This window comes from Lissotriton vulgaris, chromosome 4_1 (genome assembly GCF_964263255.1).
Source record: "Lissotriton vulgaris chromosome 4_1, aLisVul1.2, whole genome shotgun sequence".
Lineage (NCBI taxonomy): Eukaryota > Metazoa > Chordata > Amphibia > Caudata > Salamandridae > Lissotriton > Lissotriton vulgaris.
Window position 1 is genome coordinate 896,680,084 of NC_141691.1, and position 24,778 is coordinate 896,704,861.

The 24,778-nt window shown below is 45.9% G+C and overlaps 1 protein-coding gene across 1 annotated transcript in view; it reads right to left on the minus strand.

The window, feature by feature from the left end:
- Window positions 1–24,778, minus strand: part of TMEM170B (transmembrane protein 170B) — a 143,696-nt gene that overhangs the window by 10,432 nt on the left and 108,486 nt on the right. Inside the window, exon 2 of the mRNA XM_086965179.1 lies at window positions 18,810–18,980. Within this exon, the coding sequence (XP_086821305.1) occupies window positions 18,810–18,980 (171 nt within the window). The remainder of the gene's footprint in view (window positions 1–18,809; window positions 18,981–24,778) is intronic.

Here is a 24,778-nt window from a genome sequence, read left to right on the forward strand (position 1 = left end):
GGGGGAAGTCCTTCCTGTGGGTAGAGTGCAGTGATCACTGAGGAGTACTACCAAAACTGGGCAAGCCGAGGAATGTCTTTTGCTTCTATAGGCACATTGCCCTCCTCAACACAGGTTAGATTGCTGGCCAAAATACTGGAGAATTGCTTGGCGAGGGTAATCCCAACTTTAATAAACAAAGACCAAACCGGCTTCATGCCTCGAAGAGAGACAAGACAAAACTTGAGGAGACTGGATAACTGGCTTGACAAGGTGAAAATGGGCGGTGCTGCTGTACAAGGTTCCCACTGCTGCTTAACACGTTGGTGTCGGCAGGGTTCCGTTTGGAGCACGGCACTAGGCATTGGTGTCCCTTGACGCCTCTCCTTTTCACCCTCTGCATCAAACCGCTGACATGCTGTATATGATTGCGAGCACACATAACTGAATTTGCCGATGTAATGGGACAACCGGAAAAATCTTGTTATAGGCAGACAATATCTTACTATACATTCTTACCCAGAGATAGCTATTCCAATGGCTCGGTCGGTCGGTCTTTTTGTAAATACTCAGGATACAGGATAAACTGGGAAAAGTCAAAGTTATTCGCCCTAGGCGAGTGGGAGACTCTAGGATCCACTGGGGCCTTCAGGTGGAGAGGGCTGAATTTCAATACCAAGGGATTGAGGTAATCCCCAATAATGTGAGGTTGCTAGATAGAAATCTGGACAAAGTTTTACAGGAATACCAGGGAGGCACAGAGTGCTGGAGACGGTTGCTGCTGTCCCTTATGGGACACGCGGCAATCTTCAAACTATGTCAGTCCTGTGAAAATTAGGCAAAAATGCATTCTTAAATAGCAGAGCACGACATGTGCAAGATCAATAGTATTCTTGCAGGAATACAATGGCAACATTAGCAGAGATTAATGACATTCACACAACAGCATGAGTTTGGCAGCATAAGCACAGCTCTTTCTTAGTTTGCTTGTGGAGCCATAATGTGTGCTTCAGGTGACTGAGCTTTCGAACCTTTGCAAATGTGTTGTGCTGCTTCAAGCTTATACCCAACACCCCTGCTCCTCATGGTTACTTCTGAACGGGGGCATGCCCAACCGCGGAGCATCGCGGCTGCACCCTAGAGGAGCTACCGGCCGGGACCAGCGTTATGCTGATTTTCTTGCCTAACCCTGGGGGAAATCACTCTGAAAACCTCCCCTGAAGTGTAGCACGTACGATCGGGTGTGTCTACCTTCAAGAGCGGCTTTCGTAGACCCTGTAATTGCAGAGATTTGCTTAGCAAGCCTGCCACCGGATGCTGTGGCCTGGCGCTGCCGGGAGTCCGGGCTTCTCATGGGGCGGTGCCTTGGTCCTCGCCTGGATCGTGGCTGAATGATACCTGCGGTCGGGCTGTGGTGCGGTGGCCGGAAGCCTCTCACTACCGTAGACGCCCTGCTTTTGGCTGCCCTGGAGGCGGATTGTCACCAGAAGCTGAGGCATGAAGATACCGGGAGCCCGTGGCTTCCTATGAGGCGAGGCTTGGAGGCCTTGTCCAGACTGCATTTACGCGATACCTGAGACCGCGCTACGATGCAGTGGCGGAACAACTTTTTGCTTCACTGTGTGCTTAATTTTGGACTCCGATTGTCCCGTGAGCGAAATTCTGTGTGCGTCTAGGCCTGCATACCCGAAGACGGATTGTCGTGAGGTTGGGGACACACCTTTTTAATCCCTGTGCCAGCCGCCATTTGCCAATGCCTTACACTTACAGGCAGACTCTTGGTGCTGCCAACATTGGTACGTCTTACCCATTGCCTTCCCCGTTCAGCCCAGTGGCCCCCCCACCCCTCTCCCTTGCTGTTTATGTGTAGAGCTGAGGAATTGCCAATGACCTGATTGGGCTTCTGTGTGCTGTGGCGCCTGAGGGCAGATGCCTGCCCTTGCTCTGTTGCCAGTGACTGCCTACCTGGGTCCGCACTACTTTCCATATACTGAGGCTGGCTGGTTTTACTTGGTTCTTTGGAACCTCCTGCTGAGAGCGCTGGCCTGCAACCTGCTGTCCACGAGGATTGTCACAGCGGCCGCCAGGCATTAAGGTGAGGGGACGGGGGTGGAAACCAGTCACTCACGACGACTGGGACCCACTTCCTGCTCTCCTCCTTCGTTATTGCATGTGGGCTTGATTGATACCCTTTTCCATTCCTCACGAGATTGTTGTGCCCTGCCTAGGTTGGCGAGGGGCCCTGCGGCTACTCCTTCCCGTGGGGACCCCATTGCAGTGATCAATGGAGTGGCTGGGATCCTACTACATTGCTACATCGGAGGTATAGAGGCGGAGAATTACTACCGCGTGAGTTGAGTGGTGGCCATAGTTATTGGGACACCAGCTGCTGGGGTATACCACTAGCAGTTACACCATGGAGGAGAAGACGGAGCAGTGATATGCTGGAGGCCATAAGTGAACTTGGAGTGGATAGAAACAGTTGCCTGCGAGCCCTGGGTAACAGCTACAACCCCTATATGCAGTCCCTTCCGGGGGAGAGCAAACTGAATAGGCAGGAGCAGAAGCTTTGAGGCCTGACTCCAAGTGCTGGAAGAAGCCTGTGGATGAAACTGGTAGGGGGAGCTGCAAACGGCTAGGAGCAGGAGAGAGGCATCCCTGGTTGCCAGAGGGCTAGGAGGAGTGACAAGAGCGGCAGAGGCCCGAGGAGAGCCCTCACTGGTAGTGGCTCTGGCCTGGCGCCTGAGATAACTACGTGTAGAGGGAGGGATCGTAGGAGAGGCGACATTGGGGCTGGGACATCCAACGCAACCAGTAATGGGGAAGCCACTGGGGAAGCAAGGGGGAACACACCTGGAATTGGAGACAGAGTCAAGTGCGCAAGAAAGACAAGAAGTGGTAGCGTCACACCAGGAGGGGCTGATGCAGCAATAAGTAGACCAAATCCTTAAAGCTATCACTGATACTAGAGACGTTCTACACCAGGACATTGAGCATGAGGCGCAGGGGCTGGGTCTTCTCTGTGCAGATCATGCAAAGCTTGCTGACCGGGTGAAGCAGACAGAAGCAACCTTAGGGACCCTACAACCCACCCACAAGGCGTTAGAAGCGCAGATGGCGGATGGTGGAGAACTGGCTAAGAACTAAGGTTGCCCCTGAGGGCCTTACCTCCTTCAACACTCTGGAAAGAGTGCATAAAGTGCCAGCTAGACCGCCAGCGCCTGGCAGACCGCCAAGACCAGGGGTGGCGAGACTACTACATTATATAGAAAGGGACATCCTGCTGCACAAGGCTCCCTCTTCGGGCCCCTACAAAGTGGACAACTGCAACATGACACTATTCCCGGAGGCCAGAGATACGCATCTGAAAAGCCCTACTCAAGGATTAAACCAAAAAGAAGAAATAGTCAATACCAAATTGAGGAACTTACTTGATGTTTTTGACTTTTGGAACTTTATGAAAAAGAACAAAGAGAAATTAAGAGTAGGCTTGGTTAAATCAGATGTGTTTTTATTGTGATTTAGATTGTGTGGTATGTTAGTGGGTATGAATGAGCAGAATGATAGGTGAGAATCAAAGAATGATGGAGATAAGCTTGGGGGTTATCGGAACACATAAAACATTGTTTTGAAAAATGTAACTATGTTTTTGTCCATTATGATAAAACAAAGAAAGCTGTGTTTTTCTGTATCATTATGCTTACGAGAAATAACAAAGAAAATGTGAAAAAATATAAATGTGTATAAATATATAAAAAAGCAAATCTATAAATATATTTTTTGATAAATAAACCTCAATATAAGATTGATTTCTGGTCATAGTGTCTATGCTGCAATATAAACGCTTTGTGTAGAGTCGTTACCATTTGAAAAGCAATATGGGCCAGATAAGAGGTTTCATTGTAATTATTTCCTTCCCCCTCCTCTTAGGCCTAAACTAATAAGGGGGGTCACCTTCATGCCTTAATACTATTCCCGGAGTACACCTTTGATGTACAGCACCGCCGTGCCTCGTTCTTAGAGGTGAAGAAAGCGCTCCGGGACGAAGGTCTCCAGTATCCCTTGATGTTTCCAGCACGTCTAAGGGTGGCAGTGGACGGTAAAACATATTTTACGACAGCCCTGACTATGCCTGGAACTGGCTGGAATCTTACAAAGTGGGCACTGGCGAAGCGGGGCGCAGCATGAGTACACTAGCAGAGGGGCAGCGCCCGCCCCGGTCGCAACACATCCGAAGACGCGTACTATTGCTCAAAACCGTCAGAGACCCAAACAGAGAAGGAAAAATCGGCTGCGTTATTGGCGGTCAAGACAATCTCTCAGGAGAAAAGAGCAGCGTCGCTGATGGCGACAGAATCGGAAAAGGGCACCATGGAGTCTGACGCTGAGGAGTCAGAAATGGGAAGTGTCCGATTGCCTCAAGTGACACCTGGGACTGCAGACGAAATTGTAGATGCCTAATATAGCAGACTCAGGTTACAAGAACACTCAAGGGCGGGGGATTGTTTTATCATCGGCCGATTTTCCACCTTATTGTGAGTGCCTAATGGGTGGCCATTGGAGGGGTCATCAGGGTTGGATGGGTGTTTGAAATATGTGGTTCCCTATCCCATACAGTCCCCAGAGCTGTTGGGGCTTAGGCATTATTGGGGGGTATGGTGCAGGATGGAGGAGATAAAACAGGTCAGACCTCTACGGCTCCAGGCCGCCCCCCTATCTTTGTGTGTTTTTTAGAGTGTTAGTTTGGATTGGTACTAGATTTGTAGAGCCTGTTCTAGGGTGGGGTCGTTGGGGGTATTCACTGCTTTGTTTTGGGGTAGTTAGAACCACTGGTGTGTTCGGATGTTGCGAGCGGTTACCTGTGAGAGTTGTATCTCAACAGGTGGACATTACTTGATCTGAAATGTATAACCTGGAATGTGCTGGTGCTACACACTATGGTTAGACGCCATAAGGTGCATGCTTATCTGGTACGTAGGGGAGTTCATATAGCCTTCCTCCTGGAAACTCTTCTTAATCAAACTCAGGGGCTGGCGCTGAAGCATAGATGGAGAGAGCAACTTTTTTACACAACATATTCAGCTTTTGCAAGGGGAGCACTAATATGTGTTACAACAGGGGTCCCATTCCAACCGACAAACCATGTGGTGGATCCGGAAGGGAGGTTTGTGGCGGTAGTGGATCACCTTAATGGCACGGATGTAACACTGTATAGCATATATGCCCCTAACGTGGATCAGATTCTTTTTCTTAGTCGTCTGTCTGGGAGATTAGCACCCTACCTGACTGGGACAGTTTTGAAGGGAGGGGACTTCAACTCCATAGCGGATACCACGATGGATAGATCCCACCCCGCTGCCCGAAGCCCCTATACATAGACTCTCCAATGCTAGGTGTGCATGGAAGGAGGAATGGGGGTTGGTAGATATGTGGTGCACGCATCATTTAGAAGAGAGGGATTATTCCTATTTTTCCGCTCTGCATGAACTGCATGTGCAGCTCGATGCGATACTGTGTACCCCTGACATCCATGCTAAAGTGAGTCACAGTGAATACCTCACGAGAACACTTTCTGACCACAATCCATTACTGGTAAATATACACTAGACCCGGGAGAGACCAGTTGTACCTACCTGGAGGTTACGACCAGAAGCCCTGGAGGACCCTGTCTTCCATGAGGAAATTAGGACAGGCATCACCCAGTATTTTAGCGAGAACGAGGGCACAGCAACAACATTGGCACTTGAGTGGGATGCCTTTAAAATAGTAATACGGGGCCTATGTATCGCTAAAGTGGTGGGGGTGCGGAAGACACTTGTGAATGATGTCGAGACAGCAGAGCAACGTTTGCGAACAGCCGAGCTGAATCACCCAGAGAATCCGGGTGCACAAGGGGAAGTTTTGGAAGCTAAAGTGGCGGTAGCCGCACAGGTGGACCGATTATGCTGCTTTGACCATAGGTCCTATCTGGCAAGGGTACATGCGGAGGGGGATAAGGCAGGCACCCTACTGGCATGGCTAGCTAACCCGAATCCCCGGGGATCGCCTATATTGGGACTGACAGCTCCGACAGGAGGGTCGATATACACCCAACAAAGAATTAATGGGTTGTTTTTGGAATATTATACTGAATTATACCGAAGCAAATTGAGCGATGCCGGGGACTTCAGAGGGGAAATCTTGTCAGACTTGGTATTGCCATGGCTCGATGAGGAACAGGCAGACCTATTAGGGCAGGAGGTTACAATAGGAGAAATACGGGGCGCAATCAAGCACATGGCAAGCAACAAAACACCAGGAATAGATGGGTTGCCCATAGAGTTTTATTTAGTATATGTTGACTGTTTAGCACCACGGCTGCTGGCAGTGTTCCAGGAGGCACGGAAAACAGGTATGTTGCCGACTTCTACCAGGGAAGCTATTATTATCCCCTTACTAAAACCGGGAGAGACCCCTCGGATAGAGCGGCTTATCGCCCACTCTCAATGTTAACCACGGACTATAAAATCTTAAATAGGATCCTTGCGACTCAACTTCTCCTCTACATGGTGCAGCTGGTCCATTATGATCAAGCGGGATTCATCCCCACCCGGAATACCTTCGCTAATGTGCCCCGTGTACTCCGCAACTTGGGGGAAGATCACAGAGCTGTACCTTCCGCGACTGTCCTTTTGGTAGATATTGAAAAGGCTTTCGACAGTCTGGAGTGGCCATATTTGTTTCAGGTTCAACGGGTACTGGGTCTGGGGGAGGCTTTTGTGAGATGGACAGAGATCCTCTATAGATCTGCCACAGCACGAGTGCGGACGGGAGCAACGGCTTCATCTTCCTGCTTAATTGGGCTGGGGCACGTGGCTGGGGTGTCCGCTCTCTCCCCTTCTATTTGCATTGGCCATCGAACCACTGGCTGCACAGGTTAGGTCGGGGAAGACACTACATTGGTCTAGAATTACGCAGAGATATGCAGTATATATCGCTTTATGGAGACGATTTACTCATGTTCCTTGCCAATAAGAAGGAAGCTCTAGATGGGGTGACGTCTCTACTGCATATATTTGGCTCGGCCTCTGGCCTGCGGGTGAACTGGGCGAAGACCTGCCTGTTCCCTGTGGATAAATCGATGACCGATGGGCAGTCCCAGACTTTGAGCTATACTACTTGGCAGCACAACTGCAATGGCTCACCCAAGCAGTGGCCAGGGAGTTCAGGGGCCCGGATAACCAGGAGTGTCGGTGGATTCAACTTCATATATTGTCCTTTATTATACTTCAACAGTGACTGTACCTTGGGAAGTTATCCCATGAGGAGTGGACGCTGCGATTGTTTGAACTGGACCCAGCGCAGAAGCGAGATTGCCCGCCCATATGCTCCAGAGATACCCCTTGGTATGTGTACTGCACTTCCACATGGGGGGGAAGGGGGACTGGACTGCTCTGGCCGCATGGGAGGAGTTGGGGGTACACGTATTGGGAGACCTGTATGAGGATGCCGTTCTCTTACCCTTCCAGGCCCTGCAGGATAGATCCGACCTTCCCAGGGGAGATTTCTTATTGCACTTCGCCCTAGTATCAGCAATTCAACGGCATTGGAGAGGTGGGCTGTTGGAACCGCAAACATCTATGGCTTGCCAATACGTTGTGATGGCAGCGGGGACCTTCAAAGCCATCATGTGCCTATATAGACAAATGAGGACTGAGGGAACAAAACCATTGAGCCAATTACAACGGAAATGGGAGGTAGACCTTGGTAAGGAGATTCCTGAGACAACGTGGACCCTACTAATCGAGAAAGCATGGAAGAGCGCGCACAATGCCAGATTACAATTGGTTCACTTCTATATATTACATAGAGCGTATTTAACTCCAGCTAAGATCAATAGGTATTTTAAAGTGGATACAGCTCAACGCCCGCGGTGCAATCTAGAAGGAGTGGCGTTTCACCACATGATGTGGAGTTGTCCGCAACTGAACGTTTTGGGGGGAGGTGGTTGACCTGCTCCGTGAGGTCACAGACCGACAGATCGAACCGGACATGGGTGTGTGCCTACTACACTGGTTCCCACATACAACTAAAACGAAAGTCACAAACAAGTTCTTGGACTTAGGTTTGTTGCTGGCTAAGAGGGATCTCACAATGCATTGGAAACCCAAGCAAGGGCCTAACTTTACATGATGGAGGGCAGAATTACTTAAATGGGCAACAAGTGAAAGAGATCTAATAATGAAACAGCGCTAGAAACTGCGAGGGTGTGGGAGGCCTTAGTTGCATTATTACACGATCCTGAGACAAACTCGGATGGAGACACTCAGCTAGAAGTACAGAAAGGAGTGCCTTGAGATATTGAACAATAGGGGGTAGGGACTGGCTTGTATCCTAATGATGCGATTATATGTCAGCCAACAGTGACTTGCTCTGATTGTGGGCAGAGTACGGCCTTGTATGTGAACGTTGATAGTTCTAAGAAGGAGGAGAACTGAGAAATAGATTAACAATGTGGAAAATGTAAAAAATTCCAGTGCAAGGGCAAAGGGATCCAACACAGTTTATTGAAGAGCTATTGTCACCATGTATATCGACCCATTTTTATGCGAACTAAATTGCTGGATGTTTTGTTGTTTGGAAAATTAATAAAAAAATATATATTTTGTATAGAGTGTTTAAAAATTCACAATTTGGAGTGCTCATGTTGATTTCATAAACTGCACTTCCAGGAGATCGGCCATAACTCCTGTCACAGGGAAGATGCAGCCAAAAATATTTTGTCTTAGGAAACAGTTATCCTCTTCTCTTTAAGTCATTGTAGAATGGCAGCATCAAAATGTAAGTGGTTCTGTATGCGTAACTGAAAAGGATACTACTCCATACCTGCCTTGTTAACATGAAACTGGACAGGTTCAAAGCCCAAATGTATACTTTGTTTCATATTTGACACCAACCTCGCCATCAAGGAACAAGTTGCCAAGAAAACCACGACAGCCTGATACTACCCATCTATACAATAGAAAGTGATACAGTTCATCAAAGAAAGCCACTCAAGCCCTTTGCACTCATGCATCTAGATGGTGGCAACGTCATGTGCCACCGCCACCCATACTCCAGTCTGTACCACCCTTAATGGCATCCCACACATCACATCACCCCTCAACAAGCACCCTAAGAAATACAACCACATCACTCCAACAGATGTCTGACGTTGCTCTTATTAAATATTTAGACAGTCCCAATCCTTCACATTAACCCTCTGAGTCTTTGTAAGACCTTGCGAGTCTTTTTAAGACTAAGACCTAGCCAACAAATAAATCACAAGGCAAGATTCCAGGTTAAACCTCATGAGCTTATTAACAATTTAGATTATTATACAAGTCAAAACTAATTAGCTATTCAATGCAAATCAGCGTCAATAATGAATCAAAAAATGCAAATACGAGATGATCAACATGAGATCTAGTTCTGAAGCAAGTAGTTAGCAGAACCAAAGTATAGTTCAGAAAGAGGACCCACATAGAGTCTGTTAGCAGAACCAAAGTATAGTTCAGAAAGAGGACCCATATAGAGTCTGCCTCAATAGAAAATTAGGGAAAGTCTAAGCATAAATCAAATAAACAGACTAGAGCACAATCTGCACAATTTGAAGGGTCAGATAAGGTGAGAAGATAACCAAGTATCGAATCTGCTCCCTAATAAGCAAGCCAAAAGACTGATATTTCCCAAAAACAACATATTTTATAGGGTTTTAGGCAGAAAATCAAAACACTCAACATGGTGTGAAATGACATATTAGGGCTGGGTCAACATAGATGTATGCGAGTTAACCAGCAACTGTTTGAATACACTAAATACATCAAATACATTACATCTAGGAAACACCTACTTAGTTGTATATTAACTCGAGTATTTTGTAACTTAAAATACGGTAAAGGGATTTGAATATAATAACATACAGGAACATCCCGGGCACGTCTTCCTTCCAAGGAAGGCACATTAATACAATTGTATTTGATCAACGCACAGACACCGTCAAGAGAGTTTCCATTTCGCGTACTTTTCTAAAAGGGAAAAGCACACAGAGAAAGGCACGTGGAAAGGCTCTTTCTGAAAGAAAACATTTCTTTCTGAATAAGTCAATTCAAGCTGGCTATGACTTTGTCATGTCTACTGTGGCCTAGTTATACTAACCTTAACACATCCAAAATTAAGCAATTATTTCTAATTATTAAAAACACTGGCTCTGCTTACCAACCTGCTCGACTATCACCAGTAGCTGCATCATCAGCAAAGGCACCGCTGCCTATCTGGCTGAAAAGGTAATAATCACCCTTGGCTTCCAGCACACCTACAACCAGAATACCATCAGACTGAAAACAAAGTAGAGCAGAAGAGAAAAAACTGACAGCAGGCTTCATACCTCTATACACACAGTGTTTGTAGCAACATTCTGTATCCATCTGGACTGCACACGCTCAAATTCAATTTAGAAGAAGGAAAATAGAGTTGAGACCATATTACCCTCTAGAGCCTAGGCTGCACATCAACCTTATACAGAGAAAAAATTGTCTAGCAGGATAAATAAATAAAAGGATTATATTAAAATAACTTTTTATTTGTTATTGGTAGGGGGGATTTCAATAAGTTTCTTGACCACTTTCACACACAACAATATTGTTTATATTGAACAACAAGACATCTTGTTATGCAGAGTAAGGTAAGGAACAAAGATTTAACAACGTTTTTTTTCTTTTATTATGAGTTTAAGCAAAAAGTCTCAAAAGGGTACATAAAGATTTTCATGCAAATTAAAACAATTTAACAATAGCCTAATATTTTTTAAAAATAGTGTACAATCCTTGCTAAATGCAATATGTTACAAAGGTGATGGTCATGCCAGTTATTTGTGGTTTTGGTGCCGTGATCGGATAGACCGCCCACAATGAAAAAAAAACCAGCTCATGGAGTTATATATCAAATGTCTCTGGTAGATTAGGACAGTAATCTTCAATGTAATTGTAGCTTTTTTTTAGATCTTGTAAGGAGGGCTACTGAGATTTGTAGTCGACACTTTTCGGTCTAGAGGTTGAAGGCTTCTTCAGGACTAGACAAGGGTGTGTACTTAAAGAGATGAATTGAGATTATACAGTAAAAGGGTCTACATGAATCATGTATACCTTAGTATCAATCTATGTGGTGTAAATAAGGAAGAATGAATGAGTGAAGCACACTTGGATTGCACGTACAGTACGGTATCATGAAAGGTATAAAAACATTTGTGCAATTTTAGAACCAAGATGCAGTGAAATAGACCTCATGCTTGTTTTTGCCCCATGCTGAGAGACTACAGAAACTGCAATCAGGCTTTGTTACCAAGTGTTTGAGTGACTTAAAAGTGTATGTATTTGGTTTAAAATCACCAAAGGAGTGCACCGGCTTATGTCTAGACATTGTGTGAAAAAAGCCATGAATTTGTACCCTCTCCCCAGGTGATATACTGCATATGTATGTAATGTATACAGGGCATGGTTTGCACATACTTTACCTGAACATCCCTGTTTGAGTAGAAAAAGGGATTTGTGGTCCTGACGAAATGCCATAACCCACCTGGATAGTATCAGGCATGAAACATGTTGACCCTTGACTTACACTTATTGTAGCTAAAATAGACCATTACCTCTATTATATGTTCAATCCATGTTTTTAACCATTACAAAGGGACCAAATAATTAAATAGCTTTTGAATCCCCTTATTTATTTTTAAAACAACTTTTTTTCACTTCTAGTCACATCTAATCACTGAACCTCACACCCCACATTGCCAAAAAAGTAAAAGAATTTCGGCAAAGAGCCCTCTCGAGGGATCCACTAGGCATTGCAGCGCTGCCCAACGAGGAGCTGCCCGATGATGAAGCATGACACCCCTCAGAGAGTGTGAGGGCCCTTGCTCTTAAAAAGAGCACTCTAGTTGGATTACCGTATCAGAAGACCTAAGAAGGTCTACGGTCAAAACAAATAGAGGAGGAAGGCAAAAAGTTCAGGGAGGACCCTGCAAAAAGTTCCAAGTCCAACAGAGGCAATTTCCACTATTCATTGCATCGCTGCCCAGCATTGTGGCTTGTGTGTTTGTTTGGTGCATCACAAATCATCAGGGAGATTACTTATACTTCATCCGCTAACTTATTCGAGAGGTACTCCAAAGGATCTCCTGATACGCTGATCTTCCTGACAGCAAGTATTCATCACTGAATCATCACACCTTTACAAGATATTTTGTTTAATGCTTGCCAAGAACCTTCACTTTGGACAAGGCAGTATTTTTAGTATGTTATGTTGCCACCATAATTTCCACAGGTGGACATGTGTCTGACATTCTTGTGTAGTATTATGCATCATGATCTTTTGTTTCTCTTTGTAAATGGATTCTTCATTCACCGTTCCCACTAGAAAGACTTCTTCCAATTATAGTTTGTTGACTATAGAGGATTATAGGGATCTAGCCTGTTTCCACTTGTTCTTTAAAGACATTTACTCTTCTCTCAGGCTGAGCTAATTCATTTTGAGGACTAATCAGGATAGAATTATCTCGGTCAATCCTTTCTCTTTGGCATTGACACTGCACAACTGCTAACAGTTTTCTACAGATGATCGTTAAAGGGTCAATGGATCCTTGCAGGTCCACCATATTAGTAATCATTCTTTCTCTGTGTTTATCAGAGGAGCCAAAAAGACATGGACCAGTCACAGCATTTGCTAAATCAACATGTGTTAATATGCTTGGTTGCGACAGGAAGATTTTATGCCCTCTACCCAACTTTGTGAAGCAACATTCATATATTTGTGGCATCATCTTTCAATTTCTTTTGCCTTTATAAAGTTGTTTAAGAAGTCGTTCATATATTTCCCTCTGGAAAGCAAGCGGACTGTGAAATGTGGTGCTGGAGATACACAGAGGAACATTTGGTGGTATGTCCTATGTAAACCTGCAGCAAATTCTTAATTTGATATGACTGTTGAAGGGAAAAGACGGGGACTTGTTTAGCTGTGCTGTTTGCACCGGGGTTGCAGTGATCCACAAAGCTGAGCTGTCACAAAAGTGGTAGAGTCTAAGGCTACCTTATCGCCAGTTGTTGTAGTGCAGGATGCTACCATAGCAATGCTATAGAAAGTCAAGGCAAGAATTCAGAAGTAGAAGCAGCAAAAGCCAGAGCCGCATCTGTCCCAGTACTGGCTGGTGATATTTTTGTGACCATCTCTCTAACCCTGTAAGGACATGTCTGGTTCCGTAGGTGCGTACTTCAGTTGACCCCGGAAGCTCGAAGACCCTTCTCATAGGGACAGTACAGCTTTAAGTGCATAAAAACAACAGCTTTTAAAAGAATGCTTTTTAACGTCAATCAGCCGTAGCCCGTGCAGATAAGAGCAGTGGGGCTATTTTTTTGGGGGAGGGGGGGGGGATATTTGACAGACAACCACGAGGGAAAATTAAATAAAAAAAATAATTTTCCCTCGTCGTCGTCTGTCGAAATCTCCCCCACCCGGCCCCACCGCTCTTACCTGAACGGGCCGCGGCTGACGTTAATGACATTTTTAACAAGCATTTGCAATGCAATAGGTCTCGCATTAGGAAAGTTTGAGCTATTGGTATTGTAAATGACACATTTTTTATTTATTTTTTGTTTTTGAAAATAGCAAAATGAATAGCTTTGTCATTTACAATGCCAATAGTTATAACTTTCGCAAATGTGACACCTATAGCATTTGTAATGCAATATGTGTCGTATTTACGTGACTTACATGTATTCATATTACAAATAACAATGGCTTTTAATTTTTTTAATAATTAATACTTAAATAAAAGTTATTGTAATTTATAATGGCAATAGCTTAAACTTTTGTAAATAACTTTTGTGGAGATTATGTTCAGTGTATTTTATTGTGACGAACATCCAAGAACAGAAGTGAAATATTAACATCTTTTTGTTACATTTGTAATAAAGCTTGAAACATTGAGAGAACATATTTGAACCAGTTTTTGTTGAATGGTTGCACAGATTGATGCTGTGGTGGCGCTGAGTGATGTTATGATGGCGAACGAGTGATGTTGTGGCGTTCAGTGATGCTGTGGTAGCGCATAGTGATGTTGTGGTGCCCCTGAGAGATGCTGTGGTGGTGGTGAGGGATGCTGTATGCTATGGTAGGTTTTGTTTTGCTATCCTGTTTTATTTTGCTATGCTATGTTTTGCTATCTTATGCTTTGATTTGTTATGCTACGCTATGCTGTGTTTTGTTATGCTATGCTATGTTTTGTTATGCTATGCTATGTTTTGTTGTGTTTTATTATGGGATTGGTGTCACTACAACGCATGCTTTTACATCGCATGCATTTACAACGCGGTTTTTACCACGCAGTCCATTACAACGCATAATGCTTTTAGGCGCTGGATAGTGAATTATTTAATTTACTATTCCAACTCCAGTCCCCGTGGATAGCAGGGAAGGTGTTGGATAGTAAATTAAATATATTCCCTATCCTAGAGCGCCCCCCAGCGCAATGCGTTGTAATGGTATGCGTTGTAATGGTTGCGATGTAATGGTAGTGCGTTGTAAAAAATGCGTTGTAAGTGATGTTGCCCTTTATTATGCGATGATTTGTTTTGCTATGCTATGTTTTGTTATGCTATGCTATGCTTTGTTGTGTTTGGTATGCTATGCTATGCTTTGTTATGCTATGTTTTGTAAATGCTATGCTATGTTTTGTTGTGTTTTATTTTGCTATGCTTTGTTTTGCTATGCTATGTTTTGTTATGCTATGTTTTGTTGTGTTTGGTATGCTATGCTATGTTTTGCTATGCTATGTTTTGTTATGCTATGCTATGCTATGCTTTGTTGTGTTTTGTTAAGCTATGCTTTGTTTTGCTATGCTATGTTTTGTTATGCTATGCTATGTTTTGTTGTGTTTGGTATGCTATGCTATGTTTTGCTATGCTATGTTTTGTTATGCTATGCTATGCTATGTTTTGTTATGCTATGTTTTGTTGTGTTTTGCTATGTTTTGTTGTGTTTTGCTATGCTATGCTTTGTTATGCTATCCTATGTTTTGTTTTGCTATGTTTTGTTGTGTTATTATGCTATGCTTTGTTTTTCTATGCTATGTTTTGTTATGCTATGTTTTGCTATTCTATGTTTTGTTATGCTATGTTTTGTTATGCTATGCAATGCTTTGTTATGCTATGTTTTGTTATGCTATGTTTTGATATGCTATCCTAAGCTTTGTTTTGTTATGCTATGCTATGTTGTGTTTTGTTATACTATGCTATGTTGTGTTGTGTTGTGTTTGGTTATATTATGCTATTTTTTACAATTCTTTGCTGTGCTAGGTTATGAATGCTATGTTTTGTTGTGTTTTGTTATGCTTTGCTATGTTTTGTTAGGTTATACTAAGTTTTTGTTCTGCTATGTTTTGTTGTGTTTGGTTATGCTATGCTATGTTTTGTTATACTATGCAATGTTTTGTTTTGCTAGGCTTTGTTATGTTATGCTATGCTATGTTGTGTTGTGTTTTGCTATGCTATGTTTTGATATGTTTTGTTTTGCTATGCTATGCTTTGCTACCCTATGCTTTTTTTTGTTATGCTATGCTGTGCTTTGTTATGCTAGGTTTTGTTATGCTATGCTATGCTATGTTTTGTTATGCTATGCTAAGCTTTGTTTTGTTATGCTATGCTATGTTGGGTTTTGTTATACTATGCTATGCTATGTTGTGTTGTGTTTGGATATGTTATGCTATTTTTTACTATGCTATGTTTGGTAATGTATGCTATGTTTTGTTGTGTTTTGTTATGCTTTGCTATGTTTTGTTATCTTATGCTATGTTTTGTTCGGCTATGTTTTGTTGTGTTTGGTTATGTATGCTATGCTATGTTTTGTTTTGCTAGGCTTTGTTATGGTATGCTACGCTTTGTTTTGTTATGCTATGTATTGTGTTTTTTATGCTATGCTATGTTGTGTTGTGTTTTGCTATGCTATGTTTTGTTTTACTATGTTGTGTTTTGCTATCCTATGCTTTGTTTTTTGTGCTTTGTTATGCTATGTTTTGTTATGCTATGCTGGTGAGGGTGAGTGAGGGGGGAGAGGGTGAGAGGGTTGTGAGGGTGTGAGGGTTGTGAGGGTGAGAGGGTTGTGAGGGTGAGAGGGTTGTGAGGGTGAGAGGGTTGTGAGGGTGAGAGGGTTGTGAGGGTGAGAAGTGTGAGGGTGAGAAGTGTGAGGGTGAGAAGTGTGAGGGCGAGGGTGAGTGAGGGTGGGTGAGGGGGTGAGGTTGTGTGAGGTGTAGGTTGTGTGAGGGTGAGCGGGTGTGAGGGTAAGGCTGTGTGAGGGTGTGTGAGGGTGAGGGTGGGTGAGGGGGTGCGAGGTGAGGGTGTGTGAGGGTGAGAAGGAGTGAGGGTGATGAGGTGTGAGGGTGTGTGAGGGTGAGGGGGTGTGAGGGTGAGGGGGTGTGAGGGTGAGGGGGGTGAAGGTGAGGGTGTGAGGGTGACAGGGGTGAGGGTGACAGGGGTGAGGGTGACAGGGTGAGGGTGTGGGGGTGTGAGGGTGTGTGAGGGTGAGGGTTATGAGGGGATGAGGGTTATGAGGGTGTGGGGGGTGAGGGTTATTAGGGTGTGGGGTGTGAGGGTTAGAGGGTGTGTGAGGGGGTGTGTGAGGGGGTGGATGAGGGGGTGTGAGGGGGTGGGTGAGGGGGTGTGAGGGGGTGCGAGGGGGGTGAGGGTGTGATGGTGAGTGGGTGTGAGGGTGAGAGGGTGTGAGGGTGTGTCCCTTGTATAGGTTGCATGATTTCTGGCTGCAAGGTGGGTCGTCAATATTTCAAAAACTTTAGTTAAACTCGCCAAGATTTCAAAAACTGCAGTTAACCAGGCAGAATTTGCTTATGCCAGTTAAACGTTTTCATTTACAGCGATGACAGCCTACTTTGAGAAATGCATTGCAGCACATTTAGTTTCCAAGTTTCCAACATTGTACCATTTATTGCTCTGGAACATGTTCATTTACAGAAATACTTTGGTGAAAAACTGCAAACAATTAGAGTGAGTATTCAATGACAGGCGTGTTACAAAATGATTCTATTGACCCCCAATGTATACTTTGAGTATATTGGCTCTGCCATTTCTTTTGCCCCTTCTGTTAAGTCTAAACAAGAAGCAATGTTTTTTAAAAAAAGAAATAAAACAAAGAGCTATGACTTGCACACACATATGCCTCTTGACACACACATGGATGCGTCATGATACTACAGCGGCCCACCCTGATGAAGTATACATGTGCATATGTCACTAAGCATGCCCATTCATTAACGAGACACAGCGGTGCTGACACATTGGCAAAGTCAAGAGGTCTCACCTTTGAGACATATTGGCTCTGTCAGTGCCTTTTGTACATGCTTTGAGGCATGGGCAAAAATGCTGCTACTGTACTGCATGAACAAAGGGACAAAAGACGAGATGATGGGGCCATGTTCATTTTGTAAGTACAGGTGAATAATTGTTTAGGCACACGAATGCACCATTTTATTTTATTTACCAATCCGAAAATGGAGTGGAAATGTGAAAGCAGTTTTGTAAGTAAAATGGAAGGGCAGGAAGCAATGTACTGCAGGACACTCCTAAAAAAGCCTAGAAACTTGCATTGCTTGTAGGGGTAGGGAGCAAACGGGTTGACCGTTGAGGGAAAGAAGGGAAAGAAAGACGAGAAGGAAGAGCAACAGGGAGGGCAGGAGGAGGAGACACATGCACAAAGCAAAGAACAACATGGGTTGAAGGGAGAAGCACATGGACGAGAGCAAAACGAAGTACGGCGGGAAAGCAAACAGGCGAGAAAGAGCCACTCAGAGCATAGCGGAGAGAATCGCACAAAAGCGACTCCATAAAGAGAGCAGCATGGCAGCAAATGGCAGCTGCCGGGACCTCCAAAAAGAAAGAACGCAAATAAAAAAAAGAACGCAAGGTAACGAACGGTGGAGCAATGGAGGTTGTTTAAGGTTGGAAGAAAATGCAGGCTGAGGGAAACTACTGGGAGTGATCTGCCAGGAGAGCAATGCAGGCAACTGTGTGGGTAGGGCATCAAAAATAAAACAGTCAAAAAATCTAGGCAGGGGTGCGAGATGTAAAAAGGAGTGCCCAGGCATCCACATTCAAGATAGCGGGGGAGTGCATTTCTTTCAAGTCTGATGCGGGGGAGCGGCAGCCTTTGAAGTCTGATTGGGGGGGGGGGGGCGGCAGCTTTTGAAGTCTGATGCCGAGGCACAGACAAATGGTGGTGTGGGATGTGGCTGGCGTTGTGCAGGCGACTGTCTCACATGAACTGTGTCTAATCCGCAGCTAGGTAGACTTTTCAGACCGCTTACTAGAATCTCGCCGAACAATGCTTACGCATTGCTTCAGCGAGACCTAAAAAAATAACAATATGTCCGAAAAATGAAACTTAATAGAACTACATTATCTGATGGTTCTTGGCGCATCTGCAGCCAGGACACGGTCAGAATACAGACTAAGAAGTTGAAAAAAACGAAAAACAAGACAACATCTATACACCCAGGATCCGGACCAACATCCACGTATCCATTAAGACCCCTCTGTCCCCCACTCCAATTTGGGAAAGAGGTGAAGACGTCATCTCATTAAAGAACACTACATCCCAATGCATTAATCGTCCACAACCCAGTTTCCTTTCTTATTACTAGCCAACTTTATAACGGTCTTTCACCATGTAGAGCTCACAGCTGATTTGTGGCCAGGTTGTGGTGTACAATTATCATATACATACACAGTTAAAATATATAACAAAACACGTACTTGTGATCATTGCGCCAGTCACTGATGCCAGAAATCCAACACTGACCAAAATGACAGATATTAATCTGCCGTGTTTATGCCGCTGTAGCATCACAAACATCAACACGCCTGCTGCTCCATGGACAAAAAGGGAAGAGAACAGCGCCCACAGGAACACCCAGTACCACATCTCTGTAAAGGAAGCAGATAGGAAACAAAATATTAGATTGCGTATTTTTAGCCGCCATACAAAAACATAACGTGACCTGTTACTTCAAATGAAAATGTGTTTAACTGTTCGACGCGCTTTATTCATTCAGTTTATATATGCCCGTCCTTCCCACTTATTTCATAAACTGCAGTCTTTTTGCAATTTGTGGAAGAAGTGCTCCTGGAAATCCCAGCTGGTAAGTTACAAATGGTTTCAACTGTGTTGAGTCGAGTCGGTAGCACCTCCGTCTTAATTCTGCCTTGTTACGCCATCCCTGCCTCTGCGACCCATTGCCTTTGCTACCACATTACAAATGCTTTCTATTGCATCAAACTAGTAGTAAATGGGCCTCTTTTCTACTTTCTAGGACACTCTGCAAAACCCCCTTTCCTCGTAACCCTAATTTCTGCTCCCACCTGCTGCATCTCCGTCCCTTGTTTATTTGCTTTACATCCTTCCCCTGCCTCTGTCTGTGGTCTATGCCCTAAAGCTATTACTCCTTGTCTCTGCTATCCACTCCATCTGTTGCATCTCACTTCTGCTTTTCACCTCTTCTGTGACCCCTCCTACTTCACCTGTGACAATTTATTTCGGATTTCCGCCTCCATTTACATAGCTGCCAAGGTTTCAGTTTGCTTATGTGTGGCAGTCCCATGTGTGTAGTCCGTTTATGTGTAACATTTCAAGGCTTATGAGTGACACTTTATTGTGAGTGAAATAGGACAGTTGCATCCATGTCAAGAGAGTATTTTTAGAAATGATGCCCTTTTCTCGCATAGGATGGTCCTTAATGCGTGAATTTACCCAGGGGCGCTTTACAGGATAATCAGCTAAGTCTTTATTTAGCACGAGAAAGTTAGATGGTTTGCTCAGAATCACAGAAGGGGGTCTTGGGGGGCAGCCGAGCGTAGGGATGTCTTCCCCCCGGGATGTTTGGGGAATGGGAGCGGCGTTGTCCTCTGCTCCGCCCCATTTGGGTTGTTGGGCTTTTTGGGCTATTTTATAGCCCAAGGGATATTTAGGTCTCCATTTTGTGTTCCCAGCCACCATTTTATAGTATTCCCGGTGGCTGGGCATAGGCTGTGAGGAATTTTTTCATTTTCTAATTTAATTAAGTGAAGGTCCTTTCCTTTTTACTCCCCCTTTCATATACCAGCTCTCTCTTGTTGGCCTTGCTTGGCTGCTAGATTTAGGATCCCTTAGAGCGGCATGGAATTTGCCGGGTGTCAGTGAAGACGGGAACTCCACAGGGAAGAGAGGCTCCTCGCTGTGGCAGCTTGCCTGTGACGCGGGAGAGCTCCATATGAAGGCAAGCTTGGGCGCTGCGACAGCTTGCGGGTTAACTCGCGACCGCAGGTGAGACTCAGGTGGCTCCCTTGTCTGGAAGGCGAACCTGATGGGGGCATGTTGGCGTAGGCCCCTCATTTGGAGAATATGTCTGTGTTTTCGGTCTCTGGGTATGGGGGTGGAGAGATGATTTCCCGTCCGGGGGTAGAAGGGGTGCATCCTGAGTTTGGTTCTTGAGAGGCACATCTCTAGCAAAAATTTGGTGCAGGGCTCCCAAAATTGGGGGGTTGGGGGGGAGGGGGGCGGGGGGGGTTATTCTGCCATCATTCTTCAGAGTTTTTAGTCAGGGATTTTTTAGAGGGGCTGAAAAGCACCAATGCCTCATTACAAGTATGGTCTTCTTAGGACCTGGGCGGTATTTGTGGGCAGCTGTCCATGGTCCCAGGCGGCTCCTCGGCCAGGGATGAACACACACGATAGAGTGGGGGGGCTAGAGCCCATTGGGCGTTTAACACTTGACCCCCCCCCCTTTCTTTTTGCGATGAAACCTTAATGAGCTACAGCAAGCGGAGGCGGGGGCTTTTCGGTTGGGGGGGCTGACTGTTTCTCTGACCCCCCCCCCCTTTTTTTTCTTTAACTTCTTGGCTGGCAGAGTGCGGCCACAATGATGGGTCGGCAGGTCACGCTTATCTCCTTATTCTGAGCATTACTTGTGAAGGGGTCAGCTCATTATCTTTTTCTCAGAGTGGAGCAGCTTTCCCTCTCCCACTTCGGTAGGGTTAGTCAGCTGGGGGCTGGCCCCGGGTCCTTTCGGATAGCAGATTAGGATACAGGCAGGGATCAGCACACCGGACCATATATTTACGGCGGGATTGTTTTTTCAGCTTTCCCGACATGGGAGAGCACTGTACGGCTCCATTACCCCGTGGTGAAGAGAAGGCTGGGCCCAGTGTGGCCAGGCTGGAGCATCGGGGGACCACAAGATCACTGCCACACGTAGGCCCCGTACCGCTTCGGCGGTGCACCTGGAACACAAGATCACTGCCCCACGTAGGCCCCGTGCGGCTTCAGCGGTGCACCTGGACCACAAGATCACTGCCCCACTTAGGCCCTGTGCGGCTTCGGCAATGCACCAGGCAAAGGGGGATAGTATTCCCCCTGGCAGCAAGCGACTCAGAAAGCAGCTTTTAGGGTATGGTACTGCCTCACATAGGCCCTGTACGGTTTCAGCGACAATACTCCCCCTGGCGGAAATTGACACAAAAACGCACTTTTAGGATATAGTTTGGCTGGAAGGTTACAGTACGGTTTTAGATGTGGGCGCAAGGGTATATTGATAAAGGTGGAGCGCTTTTGGAGGGAGCTATGGCACAAATGGTAAGTGGTGTGCTGTTTTGGGTCACAAGTTCAAAAGATAGGATTCCGGTTTCTGTCAACACTGTCAGAGTATGATGAGGTTGTGCAGTTGAGCAGGAGGGTATGCGGGAAATGCTGCCGCGTATGAGGGCGGACACATGGAATATCACAATCTGGTCTATGAGGGAGCAGTTATCAGACAATAATTTGGAGGCACAGGGGGATCTCACCATTTGTTCATGACATTTTCCGGGATCTTTCATCGGGCAAACGGACAGAAAGGTCAGTTGCATCAGAAGAGCTGTGGGGAGCCCGACAGGAGATGAACAAAAGGGGACAAAGGGCGGGCTCCAGCATGGACACCGGTTCTGGCACCAGGTAAAAGGGAAGCAGCATAATTTGGGTGTCGGGTGTAATTGAGGAATGAGCTCTGGCATGAGAGTTCAAGGTGGTGTTACGGTACGAGGGAAGGCAAGTGCTGCGCTGGGGAACAAAGGTTTACACTACGGGAAGGGCCCGTGGCTGGGTTTAGAAGGCGTAAGCTGGCAATTAAAGAGAAAAGCTGGTACTGGTGGTGCTGGCAGGAGCCTTCATACCGGAAGGGCACCAGGTATTTTGTAGGAAGTTAGGCAGGTCTACAGGCCCCGGGGGTACACTTTCTATTACCAATGTTATGGCAGACGGCGGCAGGGGCATATCAAAACAGGCAGGCGTATGGGAACTGCTTCTAATACACCTAGTAATTTGGATCTTTTAATACTTTGGATTGTGGAGGTATAGTACCCCAAAATTACGTTCATGGCCAAGGGAAACGGCTCACGCTTGGGGGATTCTCCAGAATGTAAGGGTCAATAGTGGTTTTTCATCCAAGATTATTAAGCAGGGGGTGGCTCGCTTGGAAGGTGCACTGGAGGAAGTGGGTCTGGTGCGGCTACATTTTTTCCAACTGGAATGTCATGGACGACGGGGCATTTTGAGGTAACATGCCACTGGGGAAAAGTGATCATTGTGGGGTGGCCAGTCTTTGTTGGAAGCCTGGATATCTTGAGGCGTTCAGGTGGGTCTTACGGGTAACTTTGACATCAGAGCCATTACGATGGATTCAGTGCCCAGCGAGGTTTGTTTACATGGTGATACAGCCGCCATGATTGGGATCAGGTGGGTGTTGGGTACATGGGAGCGCAAGAGCAGATAGCTGGACACGTTTTAGTACTGGCATATGAGGACATTGAGATCTATCCTGTGGCCACGGAGGTCTGGTTATGATACAGCAAAACACAATGGGGGATCATAGGCGATTTGGTGAGTTGGGGCAAGAGAGCAGACAGCTGGACCCAGGTTGGGGGCTGTCAAATACAGTTGGACCCAGGTTGTGGGCTGTCAAATACAGCTGGTCCCAGGTTGGGGGCTGTCAAATTACAGCTGGACCCAGGTTGGGGGCTGTCAAATTACAGCTGGAGCCAGGATGGGGGTTGTAAAATACAGCTGGAACCAGGTTGGGGGCTGTCAATACAGGGCAGTGAGATGGAACCTGGGGCCAGGGCGGCCTGGTTACTAATTGTGATAGAGCAAATGCGGTTAGTTTGACAAGTCGCCCAGTACGGCACTAGCATACGCTTGAGGAGCGCAGAGTTGACCTTTGCGGTACCAATGGCAACTTTGAGGATACATGGCCCAGACCGGGTGTAGCACTGGTTCCAAGGGCTGCCAGCGGATGCTGGGCAGGCTTGAGGAGCTCAGAGTGCACTTGTGGGGTACAATTGGCAACACAGCAGACAGGTGGCTCTACGTCAGTAGCACATGTTGGAGGAGTTTGTGTTGATATTTTGGGGTTCCCTTGGCAACATATAAATCAAGTGACCCAGAACAGCACTGGCATGCAGGAGCATCAACAATGATACTGTGGCGATGGAGGCATGGCTGATTGATGGCGATTAACGCTGACTGGCATGTTACGCGGTGCCAGGGGGGCTTGACAGTTACGGGAGGCATAGGTGACCGTGTGATAGTCAGCCGGATCAGCATGGCATAATCATTCCTTGGGTGTGATATTGAGGTCGGTGATCAGGGAGGTCCTGTGTTCAGGTAGGGATTAGAGCGGATATGCCCTGTTCCACGGACTGCGGAGAATGCTGGGCAGTGTTGGGAGCTCAGGGGCATGTGCTGAGCACTTTTGCAACAAAGAAAGCAGCTGGACTTAGTACGGGCTGCCACTCAGGGGCATTGTATTTGACCCCAGCGGTCGTGGCCCCAATAAGACCCCGCGTGCCCCTCTGTAGATTGGTCATCTTTTTCAGACCGTGTCCTGGTGAAACTCTGGCTGCCTTGGGGGGTGGGGGTCCCACCGGGCATGCATTGGGAGGGTGGGCGCATTCTGCAACAGGAGCACCCATCTCTTGTAGCAGCAGCGTGCCAGGCCTTCGAGAACCTTCCTTCCCGTAGCGTGAGGGATGCGAGGGCCAGGCGGGGGCGCAGCAGGCTGGCACTTGCCACCGCGATGGCTGTGGGTGGGACGCCTTCCAGTTTGCTAAAACTGCGTCATGTGTTACGAATCAAACTTTAGCAGAGGCCCACGGTAAAATTGCAACCAAAGACACGCGTTGCAAGCAGCCCCTTTAGTGACGTGATGCCTACTGGGGAGATAAACACCACCCAATGAACAGGACCCAAAGGGGTAATATTGTATGACTATGTATAAAATGCCCATACATTTTTTTTTTATCCTCTAGACCTGGTTCTAGAATGGTCCAAAGGCAACTACAAGTCCCAGAATGAAGAGATTAAATCTGGACTAGGTGGGCTATTAAATCCTCGATGTGTGAAACTTAAGAGCCGCCAAGTGGTTGGGAGCCGATAGCATCCTCTTGTAGAACTGTTCACTCAAAAAGTCCTAAGAAGAAGTCTTGTACCAGAATGTAAACTTTAAAAACCAGCACTAGACCTCCCTCCACCAATTCCCCTTGAGTGTCCAGTCCTTAGACATATACTGACAAAATGTCTCCAGAACACCACTTTTCCGTTCCTGTACTATGCTTTTTCACCACTGCATTCTGTGAGTTGTAGTTTTAGTTAATATTGAGCCAGATGGATATAAAGAATTGCTCCATTTCATTGTGCACAAGCAGCACAATAGTGC